The 14,068-nt window shown below is 35.2% G+C and overlaps 1 protein-coding gene across 5 annotated transcripts in view; it reads left to right on the top strand.

Annotated features, from left to right (window-relative positions):
• The window catches only part of ARHGAP32 (Rho GTPase activating protein 32), a 302,758-nt gene that overhangs the window by 255,519 nt on the left and 33,171 nt on the right, over positions 1–14,068 (top strand). For all 5 annotated transcript variants that reach the window (XM_043579809.1, XM_043579808.1, XM_043579812.1 and 2 more), the window contains 2 exons: positions 3,391–3,540; positions 12,940–13,042. In XM_043579809.1, coding sequence (XP_043435744.1) covers positions 3,391–3,540; positions 12,940–13,042 — 253 coding nt within the window. The remainder of the gene's footprint in view (positions 1–3,390; positions 3,541–12,939; positions 13,043–14,068) is intronic.

Raw genomic sequence — 14,068 nt, 5'->3', positions numbered from 1 at the left:
CCATTTCCTTATGGGCAGTTAAAAGCAGTCTGAAATTACCTGGTTATCTTAATTTAGGCAGTACCACACAGTGGCTTAGAGCTTGGGTTTTGAGCCAGGCCACCTGAATCCTGTGATTTGAATCCTGGTTATATGACCTTAGACCTGTTACTTAGCACTCTGTGTCTTAGTTTCTTCATCTGAAAATGGGAATAGTAGTAGTATTTTCCTTACAGGGCTCTATGAGAAGTGAATGGTTAGTAAATATAAACACTTGTGCAATTGCTAGCTCTTACTAATATAAAATAAATGCTCGCTATGTTGGTGTTTGTATTTAATTGTTCCATTGTCTTTCTTCTCTCGGTAAGCTTTGTGACAGCAGGGAGCTCACCTGAGTTGTTCCCCAGTGTAATCTCAGGACTCAGAACAGTTCCTAAGATATAGTAGGCATTTAGAGATTTGTTGCCGAATGAATTATACTTAAAGTTCAATTCCCATTCCTAGGAAACATTCTTGGAGATCTGAGACTAGAAGAATGCTCTCTCGTATACATCATATACATATACAGTTGTCATATTCAACAGACATTTTCATCAAATTTGTTACCAAAATACGAATGCCCACTGTTAACATTGTATCTTGGAATTCTGGCCAATTATTAAAATCTGAAACAGAAATAAAAACTTATTTCTATCAGAAAAAGGATAGAATGACCATATTTGCTTTGATGCAATGATATATCCATGAAATCCAAAAGGATCAACTACATTCCTCTTAAAATTGTTGAGGGGCGCCTGGGTGGCTCAGTTGGTTGAGCGTCCGACTTCGGCTCCGGTCATGATCTCACAGTTTGTGAGTTCGAGCCCTGCGTCAGGCTCTGTGCTGACAGCTCAGAACCTGGAGCTTGCTTCAGATTCTGTGTCTCCCTTTCTCTCTGCCCCTCCCCTGCTCACACTGTCTCTCTCTCTCTCTCTCTCTCTCTCTGTCTCTCTGTCTCTCTGTCAAAAATAAATAAACATTAAAAAAATTTTTTAATTGTTGAGAGTATGGTAAATGATCAGATTTGAACTATACATAAAGAAATTGTTTTCTGGGGCGCCTGGGTGGCGCAGATGGTTAAGCGTCTGACTTCAGCCAGGTCACGATCTCGCGGTCCGTGAGTTCGAGCCCCGCGTCAGGCTCTGGGCTGATGGCTCGGAGCCTGGAGCCTGTTTCCAATTCTGTGTCTCCCTCTCTCTCTGCCCCTTCCCCATTCATGCTCTGTCTCTCTCTGTCCCAAAAAAATAAATAAACGTTGAAAAAAAAATTTTTTTTAAAAAGAAATTGTTTTCTAATATACCAGTGATTACCAGTGAAAGCCATAATTGAAGAAAAGTATTATTCTACAAGAGCAGCAAAAAAATGTAAAATGTCTTAAAATATTTCTAACCGGAGATTTATGTGGAGTGTATCTTTTCATAAAGAAAATTAGAAAATTTTACTGAGAGAAATAAGAGGTTCATAAAAATGATGATACACCCAGTTTCCGGGTAGTAATAGTGAAAATATTGTAGAATTTTATCACTATAATGTTAGTGTGTAAAAATACATAAAGTACATATAGAAATCCAATGTTAAATTATCGCAAACCAAACTCATTTGTATTTTTAGATAAATCTTGTCAGAATTATTTTAAAGCTTATGTAGAAAATGTCTGAAAATGAATAGAAATCGTTGGAAGGCCACTCTTTAACAAAGATTCGTAGCACACTCTGTGCTAACAACTAGGGGAGAATAGAGCTCCTACAAGTCCAGTGACTTTTTAAATACAGTAATGCTATGATACGTGCGACATACTTCTGAAGTTACCCAAGAGTGCTATCAATGTCTCACTAGCAGGTAAGAGAGCATATCATTTAATTTACAGCAAGGAATCTAGGATACAAGAGAGATTGTAATTTACCTAGAGTTTTAGGACATGTCAGAAGAGATAGCATCAAAATTTTTCTCACAATTCCAAGTAAATTTCAAATAATTGATATCGAAAAAATAAATTCCCCGTGTAATCTGTGTACAATCTAAGATGACTACCTTGTTCCAGTTTGCCTAGAATTTCCTCGTTTTAACACTTAAAGTCTCATGTTCCAGGAAACCTCTTGGTTATGGGCAAACCAGTGTGGTTGATCACCCTTGCGCAGTTCATAGAAAAGATGATGTTTGGAAATAGAAATAAATATTTCTTATAAAACAGAAACACATGGAGGGCAAGTGGCTGGTTCAATCTGTAGGAACCCATCTAAGGCCATCTTGTGGTCCCCAGGCCACACATTCTGTCTGTGCACAGAATTCCTACAGGAGGCTTCATCAGTTCAGGGGATTTAAGATTTGGGTTCATTCAAGAATCTATACATAGTAAGATTCAGTAAGACTCCCAGTAACCATCTGCAAACCGATTGAGGCCATGTGGCTTATTAGTCTTCTATTCCACAGCTAATCTCTGAGTTTATGGTAGTTGTGGTATGTTGACTTTTAGAGTAGATTTTCCTGTAGGCTGTACTTTTCAGAAGTCATTTTTCTGGGGGATTTGTTTGTTTGCTTTCAGTTTTATTGCTGTTGTCTTTCTATATTGATCAGTGGAAATATTTTACTGCTTATTAATCTACTTATTTCCCACCTTTACCTAAAAGGAATTAAGGTGATATATTTAGTATACTATAGATGGATGTTAATAGAAGAGTTCATGGGTTTTTTTAATGTATGTGTTTTATATAGCTGTTTGACAAGTGTGTTCTATATCATGACATTGTCCTCTTTATAAAATTAGAAAGAAGGAATTCTTTCTTTTTGTTTTACTTTCCAGGTTATAAATATATTAAAAATTCTAACCATCAAGTAAAACATTTTAGAAATAGACTAGAAATGCGAACCACGTTTACATCATTGAAGGTCTTACTTATTATAAAGATTTCCAAAGCAATATATCAGAGTAAAACTCGGGTCCCAGCCATAATCCTGTAGCATCCTTGGGTATATGCATTGGGAAGATAGCTCGTTTACTAAGCTTGGTTTATAGGTCACAGATTATAATACTTAAATATATTGTTATATTTATATATTGTATTTATATATGTATATATTAATATATTATAATAAATATATTAAGTAAATACTTAAATATATTTAAATACTTAAATATATTGACAATTGCATCAGGTAAGATCAAAGGTTGGTGAGAAGAAGATGTAAAATTATGCCATTTATAATGCAACTGTTGCCTAAACTTCTACTGAAAATTTCCTACAGAATATAAAATGTGCATGTAATAGATGATTTTGCAGTCAGCCTGTTGAGAGCTCTGCTGTTTTTTTTCACACCAAATAAAAATGTAACCACTTGCCACAACTGAGGGATTTCCTCTTTAATATTTTTCAGTGTCCAAAAAGCACGGGAAGCTCATCACTTTCCTGCGCACATTCATGAAGTCTCGTCCCACAAAACAGAAGCTGAAGCAGCGGGGGATCTTGAAAGAGAGGGTGTTTGGTTGTGACCTGGGGGAGCACCTTCTGAATTCTGGTTTTGAAGGTAAAAATAGAACTTATAACCTCATAAATTCAGCATCTGACCTCTCCATGTTGCTTGTCGCTAATCAGTTTGGAAGCAGATTAAGCAAGCACCATTTATTCCATTTAAGCTCCGCAGCATGTATTGAACTTTTTCACATACTCCTTTGAGTTGTGAGATAACTGAGAATAGAGAAGGTCTAAGAATGCACTTTGGGCCTCACAGCTGCTTGTGATCTGCCTGGGATGGGTAAGTAAGACGTTCACACAAAGGGTACAATAGCACTGTTAGTCTGCATTATTTTTATATCTGTCCAGACTGCTTTCTCAGCCAGTGTTTCCTCTCACTTGTTTGTAACTTATTTATTTAATTTCTATTTTGGAAAAAAAAGTCAAATTCTTGAGACTATAAAATACCAAGACCAGTCTCCCACTGGTGTAGCTGAAAATTAATTTTTTTTATTTTTAAAAATTTTCTTAAGTTTATGTATTTATTTTTGAGAGAGACAGAGCAAGTGGGAGAGGGGTAGAGAGGGGAGGGAGACAGAATCGCAAGCAGTCTCCACACTGTCAGCGTAGAGCCTGATGTGGGGCTCGAAGTCATGAACCATGAGATCATGACCTGAGCCAAAACCAAGAGTTGGCAGCTTAACCAACTGAGCCATCCAGGAGCCCCTAAATTTCTTTCTAAATTAAACTCTGATTCAAGAATTCAGTAATTGGCTAAATGGATGCAGGGGATGAATGGATAGGAAGAAAGGAAAAAGTTAAAAAAATTTTTTAAATAATTCTTTCCTCTACCATCTCCTTTAGAGATCCTGTATTAAAGAAGTATCTACCTGCAGAAATAGATAATTTGTGAAATTCTGAATCCTGATGGGAAATACCCATTGTACCTTTTTAAAAGGCCACTAGTGAAAACTAGTGTTAAGTACCAATAAACATCAAGTTCAAATTAAGGCCTTACTCATTGCTTAAAGAATAGCAGTGTATTGGGGCATCCGGGTGGCTTCTTTGGTTAAGCGTCTGACTTCGGCTTTGGCTCAGGTCATGATCTCACAGTTCCTGAGTTCAAGCCCCACATCAGCACAGAGCCTGCATCAGATCTTCTGTCCCTCTCTCTCTCTCTGCCCTTGCCCCACATGTACACACTCTTGTCTCAAAACATTTAAAAAAAAAAAAAAAGAATAACAGTGTGTTTATAATATGAATTTATACAGACTATACCATGTTTCTTGAAGGAGAAGGTAAAATACTATTTTATTTTATTTTTTATTTTTTTAATGTTTTTATTTGTTTTTGAGAGAGAGAACAAGTAGGGGAGGAGCAGAGAGAGAGGGAGACACAGAATCAGAAGCAGGCTCCAGGCTCTGAGCTGTCAGCACAGAGCCCGACACGGGGCTCAAACTCACAAGCCCTGAGATCATGACCTGAGCCAAAATCAGACGCTGAACTGACTGAGCCACCCTGGCACCCCTAAAATAAAATTTTAAAAAGGTGCTGTTCCCAAACTAATGTCAACTTAATGCAGTTTCTGAAAAAACAACCTGAGGATTATTATTTTAACTAGTCAAAATGCACATGGAAAAATAAACCATTGGGGAATATCAAGCAGCACTGTGGTAGAAAAAAATCAGTGATAGAATAAATAAATAAAACCTAGCTTTACCAAACATTAAAACAATATGGAAAAATAGAATGTTATTAGTGTAGAGAATGAGATATGAATGAAATAGCTTGGAATGTTCAGAAGTTCTTACTATAGATAAGAATCCACTGTGATAAAGTATGGTCTTAAAACCAGGTCACGGGGTGGGGGTGACTTATTAACTATGTATGTGTATATAGAGAGAAAGAGAGGGAGAGAGTATGAAGTAGCAATTTTGAAAAAATTCTTACTTTATAACACTGAAAATTCCAAGTGTAAAAAACTATCTTAAACTCATAGAAATGCTAACATGAAGTGATTTCTTTTGCGATCAAAGAGGGATAAAGCTTTTCTCAGGTTAAAAAAAAACATAAAGGAAGTGGTGGGCTCAAGTACCTAATTTCCATATGATGAAAATGACAAATGCAAAGGAAAGGTACCTCAGACAGAAAGTAATCTGTTTTTGGATATGATAAAATGTTCCTAATAAAGTGTATGAAAACATCATTCAGATTTGTGAGAAAATTAAGCCCCTGAGTAGAAGAACTGAGAAAAGATAAAAGATACAATTTTCACAGGGAAGATAGATGGTATCTAAAATACAAAGACCTATTTCTGCTTATTCATAATCATAAATGTATCTTTGTGTAAATTTGATATGCCATTTTATATCGGTAAACATTATTAATATCACAACTGTTTTTCTAAAATATGATATTCAGTGCTATTAAAAATAGCAGTGATTTTTACCAATAAGGGAAATTTGTGAATTACTGTGAATTACTGCTTTTTTGAAAAACATTTTGGCACTTTATAGCAAGAGACTTTATAGTGTTCCTTTTATGTAGCAGTTTTCCTTAGGGATTTATACTAAAGTTGCATTTCAATAGGAGCAAAAATATTCATTATAGCGTTAGATATAAGAGCAAAAAAATTGAATCCTCAACTTTTAGGGAAATTATTCTATAAATTATGAGGCTATTGAAATTGTACTTTGAATGTAATATAGAAATTTGAAAAATGTTCTATATACACCCTTTTGAAAGTATGTATATTTAGGTGATGTAAAATTGAATACAATTATGGTACAGTATTCGATGTAGATAGGAATATCTTTGTAACTTTTTTCTTAGTTGTCCTTTTTTCAATTAAAAAAGAAGAAAAAAGCACTAGAAGAGTATTAAAAATGAAATTAATAATCTGAGAAGAGAAAACTCCGCTAAAGGCCTGTCCAGAGGAAAAGTCTGTATTCAAATGATTAGAGAAGCAAAAATTAATTGGTACCATTAGAATGTAATGGTAATTTGGTGAAATTTAAAAGGCAGAAACCTTGAAGACTGAGGTAAGGTATATTGTAGTTAACATACTAAAGTTACTTCCTGTTTGATCAGGGATAATGGAAAATGAAGAATAAGTATCCATATGAAGTATATGCATTTGAATGTTCAAATAAGGGCTAACCAGAAAAGGGAAAACTTTGAAATGTATTAACTAAAATTTTTGGAAAGAAGATGGTTTTTAATAGTAAAATAGTTTATTAGTTTGTCTTTTATTTAATAAATGTGGAGGAATTAAAGCTTTTTAAGATTTTGAGGGACACCTGAGTAGCTCATGTGATTAAGCATCCACCTTCAGCTCAGGTCATAATCTCCAGTTCATGAGTTCAAGCCCCATGTTGAGCTCTGTGCTGACAGCTCAGAGCCTGGAGCCTACTTTAGATTCTCTCTCTCTCTCTCTCTCTCTCTCTCTCTCTCACTCTCACTCTCTCATTCTGTCTCTCTCTCTGTCCCTCCCCCACTCACTGTCTTTCTCTCAAAAATAAACATTAAAAAGAAGCTTTTTAGGATTTTGAGACTTCATATATACTGTACATAGTCTATAACTACAATCATGTGTGTATTTGTGTAGGAGAGAACGATTATTTTAAAGTCTAAATTAAAAGAATTGAATATATATAATAGTATTTTCAAGTCAAAAGGAATAATCACAAGGAAGAATGATATATTTATATAGTATATACATAATTGTGAGAAGACATGAGATATAAATATGCATGGCTAGGTAGATATAATTTAAAATGTGTATAATCATTCTTCCTCATATTTATTCTGTTTTAGTTTGGACTGTAAAATAGTGTTCTTATTCTATATAAAATAGATTTTGTACCAGATTTTCTAATAAGAAGGCTCATTTTGGAGTACTGTTTTGCTAAGTGATTCATTCTCTCAACTGTATTCCTAATGAATAATTAACTTTATAGAAAGATTATGCTGTTAACACTTTCTAAACTTTTGAACACCTCCCTGTTGGAGAAAGTGACAAACCTGACCTGTTTCTTCCATGCAAAGTGTTGTAAGAAATCTTGTAGGAACCTGACAAGGCATTAAAAAAAATCCTTTAGTACCAGGATTCACTCAGAATGATCTTACAGCATTTCAGCTACCACAAAACACAATGCTTGTAATTGAGTTGCTTAAAGATTGTATCACAGTTCTCTAAAGAACTGATTTCTTTTTAAATCTCATATAGTACTTTTTGTGTGGGTCATTTGTCATTTACATAGGCATCCTTAATTATGGAGTCAAATGTTTTTTGTTATATTTCTTTTTTCTTTTTTATCTCTTTTTAATTTTTATTTCTTTTGTGTCTCATTTTTTTCAACCCTGCTTGGATGTGATATTAATATGAGGAATGTTTTCTCGTTTGGTCTACCATGCTTTTTAGCTTTCACACATCAATTCAGCACATTTTAGTTGTACTTAGAAGTTTCAGGTGTGTTTCCATTCTTAGTAAGTATGATAGTAGAAGACAGGTACCAATATATCATTTCTTTCTGAAAAACAGCAGATTTAATAACTAGAGTGTTCATATATCCCCTAAACTATGATAAATTTATTCTAGTGGAACAAAGTTTTCAGGTGTCATGGATTTTTTTTTTACAGGATTTGTGTTGTTTACTGCACATACTTGAAACCAAATTTCCTTAAAAATGAAATTTGAAATGAAATTGCAAAAAAAGTGAGAACTTTGTAGAAAACTTGGTTTTCTACCAAAAAAAATTAGAGTTGCTACAAAATACAAAAATTTTAAAACTCAAGATGAGGAAGCTGTTGCCTGAGCACATTTCTGTGTTTGAGGAAGAGGCTTTTTTGTTTAACATTTATTTATTTACTTTGGTGGCTTGGTGGGGAGGCAGAGAGAAGAGAGAATCAGTGCAGAGCCTGACATGGGGCTCATTCTCACAAACCGTGAGATCAGGACCTGAACCCAAATTAAGAGTCAGACGCTCAACCCACTGAGCAACCCAGGTGTCCCTGAGCAAGAGGCTTAAAAACAAACAAACAAAAAAAAAAACCAAAAAACACTATTGTAAATATACAGAGATCTTATAATCAGAGCACACTGGAGGGGAATAACAAGGCCAAATAACCCATGAAAGTATTCCTTTTGATAATCCTATTTTCATAACCAAAAACGATGACACATGTTCTAACAAGTAAGGCTGTACCAGTGTCCTCCTGGCCTAGAAGCCACCCCTCAGAGAGTGGAATTTGACTCTTTCATCTGTATCACAGAATGCATGCTTGATGCCTGGCATATAGAAGGGTTGTAATAAATGGTTGATGAATGAGCGAGTGAGTGAGTGAATGAAGAGAAGAGACACGAAACCACAGCTGTCAAGAAAAATCAAAGACCAGTCCGTGTCCTACTTACTTACCACACACTTCTTTTAGCTGTGGTTCTAATCTTAAATGTCATCAGTTTTAATTTAGACATGTACTTATTATATTGTCATGATGACATCAAAACTACTAAAAATACTAAATAAAAATGGATCAGAAGAATGCTGTTGGAGAGTGTGGGAATAATTCTTAAAGTCCTGCCCTCTTTTGGTAGAACCGGTGTGGAGGTTTTCTAATGCTACATTTTGACTGGGTCATTGTTTAATGTGCACTTTGCTGGTTTGTTAGATGGTGTTGGGGGAAAAGATGGTTATTAAGATGCCTTTTTTAAAACTAGGATTTCTTCTAATAATGTAACGGGTTCCCATATTGCTTTCTTATATGTTCGTGAAAAGAGAAACCAGATCTTTTCTCTTTTTATCTTCTGACCCTGTTCTTCAGTTTCTACTATCTTCTTTAAAATCAAAGTTTATGCTTTTCTCTTTCATTTTACTACATATTTTAAATAACTTTCTCATTCATCTGTCTTAAAATTCTAAGTAATAGCACTGTTCAGTTATGTAATTTTATTTATGAAGCCCCACTATGTGATTGTTTTGGGAACACTCAGTCTTTTTGCCTAGGGAACATAAAATGTTAAACAGTTCAGATGTTTTCCATGACGTATTATGTCTGTGGAGCCTCAGCCATATACTATCAGGGAAAGACCTTTAATTCAAAGTTTGCCTACTTATTTGGGAGAGTATAAGCAAGTATGCATCTACTATCACATGGTTGTGAGAGTCCCAAGAAAGTAATCTATACTTTTTAAGAGATGGTAGCTTATTTTTATGAAAATTCTATAATGCATCCTAAGAGAGCCTGATAATACACAAATAAAACCCTGTGTTCTGAAGGGCTTTGAGTACCTGGGTCAGTTAGCATGCTAATTTGGAGAATGCATAATGAGAAGTGTCTTTTAAGAAAAAAAATTACAGTTTTGTTTTCCTTCCTTTCTTTAAGTAATTATATTAGTTATCCCAATAATCTCTGAATATATTTCCTTTGAAGTAGGTGGTAGAAATTTTTCAGGTCCCAGTTTATTATTTTACTTCTAGTTTGTTTTTTTTTAATTTTTTTTCAACATTTTTATTTATTTTTGGGACAGAGAGAGACAGAGCATGAACGGGGGAGGGGCAGAGAGAGAGGGAGACACAGAATCGGAAACAGGCTCCAGGCTCTGAGCTCTGAGCCCTCAGCCCAGAGCCTGACGCGGGGCTCGAACTCACGGACCGCGAGATCGTGATCTGGCTGAAGTCGGACGCTTAACCGACTGCGCCACCCAGGCGCCCCAATTATTTTACTTCTAGTTTGTAAGGATAGAAACCTAAGGTATTGAGATTATCACTGATGGAGCAGTATTAGTACTAGCACTCCAGTTCGTAAAGATATTTTTCTTGTTACTAAGATGATAGAAAGCATACAGTTGAAAATGAATACAGTTTCTTATGGAAACTAAGATGGCCCTGCTCTGCTGACTTGATCATATGACTTTCTCAGGCTCACAAGGGCAGTTATAGATTAATTCATTTGCTAAATTTGTACGTTGTTTCCAGACACAGACTTTGAATATACAAAGACGGATGAAACATGCTTTTTGCTCCTTAAGAGCTTGACTAGTAAAGGGTAATAGTTGTATAAACAAGCAAATATTTCAAAATGACATAGTTCTTTGGGCACCTAGAACATAGTGCAGCTAGCTCTCCTTGGGAATATTCAAAGAAGGCTTGCTTAAGAGTGAAAATTCAGTTGGGTTTTCAACAACAGCCAAGAGTTTTCTATAAGAAGATGATAGTACGAAGAGAATCCCAGAAGAGGAAAGTGGTTTTTCTATACTAGGAAATTGAGGGACTTATAAAATGGCTGCTTTGTGTGGCAAAGAGGAGAGACTTGAGTTGGCCTAGAGTTGTGAAATCAATAATGTAAGTGCAAACCATGAAGGACCTTATGTTCTAGGCAGTATTTTGCCTTAGTTAAAAATTGGCTTTGTACTTGAACTGTTTAAATTAGAATCTCATCTCGTCCGTTGTTTCCTGTTTGCCCTTGGCTAAAACTTCATGTCTGTAAGACTCAGTTTCCTCTCAAAATAGTGACAGAGCTTTTCCTATGGATTTTTGTGAGAACTGATTGAGGCATCTATTGTAAAAAACTTAGCTTGGCACTTATTACATGCTCAATAATATAGCTGCTTTAAAAAAATTATTCAAAGCTAAAGAGTTTAAATTTTAAATTAAATTATAGGATCTGGTAGAATTTAAAAGATGGAATGCAGGAAGGACAAAAAAAAGGCAGGAGAACCGATGAAAAGTCTGATATAGGGGCACCTGGGTAGCTCACTTGGTTAAGCTTCCGACTTTGGCTCATGTCATGATCTCACGGTTTGTGGGTTCGAGCCTCGCATCGGGCTCTGTGCTGACAGCTCAGAGCCTGGACCCTGCTTCAGATTCTCTGCGTGTGTCTCTCTCTCTGCCTCTCCCCTGCTCATGCTCTGTCTCTATCTCAAATATAAATAAACATTAAAAAATTTTTAAAAAGGTCTGTTATAATAATAATGTTATATACAGTAAATGAAATACATTAGCTATAATTACCTAATTAAAATATCTCAGTTGTTTCATTTGCCAATCTGAATGTTTCATCCTTTGTATAGCAGTTTTTTGCAGACCAAATAATGCTCTCCCAACCTTTCTTTCATGGATTCTTTTAACTAACACTATCAAATGAACATTGTTATACTAAAGCCTGTAAATTCATCAGTCTTCAGTAAGACAATTAAGACATTAAGACAAAGTTCAAATTTCAGCTACTGTACATTTTTGAATGAGTATAAAAACTTTTAAATTATGTACTTTGAATGGTCTTTTCTAGACTATAGGCCGGACTAGCTGTCAGTTTGTATCAGGTCTTTAGTGAGGTAACCAGAGAGAGTACCCCTTCTTTTTTTTGTTGTTGTTTTTTTGTTTTTGCTTATTGCTACAGTGTCCTTTATGATTAACTGATAATATTAAGTCAAAACATCAGCAATTTTAATGTAAAGACAGGCAGGAAATTAAAAGATTCCTTCTACCTGAAGTCAGGTTGACCTTTGCCTTATGTTGGTGTTTTGTTTATTGGATAAAATTCAGAATTAGCATTAAATATGAAAAGATGAGAGAAACTTTTATTTTTTTTTATTTTTTAAAGTTTATTTTTATTTATTTAGAGAGAGAGAGCAGGGAAGGGGCAGAGAGAGAATACCAAGCAGGCTCCGTACTGTCGGCACAGAAGCTGATGTGGGGCTCAAACTCACAAGCCATTAGATCATTCATGACCTGAGCCAAAATCAGGAGTCAGATTCTTACCCAGCTGAGCCACCCAGGTGCCCCAGATGAAAGAAACTTTTAAAAGTGGGAAACTGGGGGGCGCCTGGGTGGCTCAGTGGTTTAAGCGGCCGACTTCGGCTCAGGTCATGATCTCACAGTTTGTGAGTTCAAAACCCACATCAGGCTCTGTGCTGACAGCTCAGAGCCTGGAGCCTGCTTCCAATTTCGTGTCTCCTTCTCTCTCTGCCCCTCCCCCACTTGTGCTCTGTCTCTCTCAAAAATAAATGTAAAAAAAAATTTTTTTTTTAAGTAGGAAATTGGAACACTTACAGGCAGTGATAATTGCCTAATGTTGGGATAAGCATTAGCTTTGTTATATCCATTTTCTATGTGTGAAGTTCAGCAAAACTGTTACAACTCTCCTGGTAACATGAATTCTTTTACTTACCATTACACTTACATGTAACTATCCTAATATATGAATTCTTTCACTTACTGTTAACACTTAAATGTAATGGGAGAGAGCTGGTCTTGATATTCAGGTACCAGTTGTCTAGTTTACATGTGAAAATAAGTAAACGTGTCTTCATCAATTTTTGTAGTAGACTAATCTCTGCCCCTTATAATTTTAATTTACAGATTTTTTTTTTTTTTTTGCTTATGAAAACTAGGACATTCTGATTTTTTGTCAACTTTGTTTTGACAGAATACTCCCAATTTAATCTCTGTTTTTAAAACCCTGTCTTTAGTCCCCCAGGTTCTTCAAAGCTGTACAGCATTCATTGAGAGATATGGCATTGTGGATGGAATATATCGTCTCTCTGGCGTTGCCTCTAATATCCAGAGACTACGGTAAAAACTTATTTGGCATTTTCTTTTTCGTTCCTGTTGTAATTTCTTAAAATTAAATTATTTCAAAATTAAGGCACATTGATAACCATAACTTTCAGTAATATAGTCTGGATGAAGTGGGAAATAATATCCATATTGATTTTTGTAAATGTTTTCCTAAATGCCATTTCTTCATTTGTTCTATCAGAAAACCATGTCTCCTTAATCTCTTCAATTTTATATTTTGTCTCATTTCTATATTTGGAAATTTGAGCAAACTTCAAAGTTTGCATCCATGAAAAAAATGAGATGACAATTTCCATTGTAATAGAATTATTCTTCTTAATTAAAACTGACGAGTGAGACTTCTTCTGTTGAACCACTCTTGCAGCCCAGGAATCAATCACACCCGATCGTGGTGAATGATTTTTTCAGTGAGCTGTTGGATTTGGTTTGCTAGTATTGAGAATTTTTGCATCCATGTTCACCAGAGATATTGGCCTATAGTTCTGTTTTTTAGTGGCGTCCTTATTTGGTTTTGCTCTCAGGGTAGTTCTGGCTTCATAGAATGAGTTTAGAAGTTTTCCTTCCTTTCTGTTTTTTTGGAATGTATTGAAAAGATTGGTATTAACTCTTCTTTAAATGTTTGGTAGAATTCCCCTGGGAAGCCATCAGGCCCAGGTTTTTGATGACTGATTCTATTTCTTTGCTGGTTATCAGTCTGTTCAAGTTTTCTGTTTCTTCCTGTTTCAGTTTGGGTAGTTTATATGTTTCTAGGAATTTACCCATTTCTTCCATGTTGTCCACTTTGTTGGCATACAGTTTTTCATAATGTTCTATTATAATTGTTTGCATTTCTGTGGTGAAACTTCCTCTAATCCCCTTTAACACTAGCTTTGTAGCACATATACATGTTATGTATTCTATGTCCTCTCCCATTGTCTTCTCAGAGACAAAAATAGTGGTATCCGTTATACCAGCAATATAAATTTTATTTTCTCTTAATCTCTTAGATTCTAGTCTGTTCTTAATATGCTCTTATCCTTC

The sequence above is a fragment of the Prionailurus bengalensis genome, chromosome D1, assembly GCF_016509475.1.
Source record: "Prionailurus bengalensis isolate Pbe53 chromosome D1, Fcat_Pben_1.1_paternal_pri, whole genome shotgun sequence".
Lineage (NCBI taxonomy): Eukaryota > Metazoa > Chordata > Mammalia > Carnivora > Felidae > Prionailurus > Prionailurus bengalensis.
The sequence above is the reverse complement of the archived record's forward strand: the minus strand, read 5'-3'. Positions and strand labels throughout refer to the sequence as shown.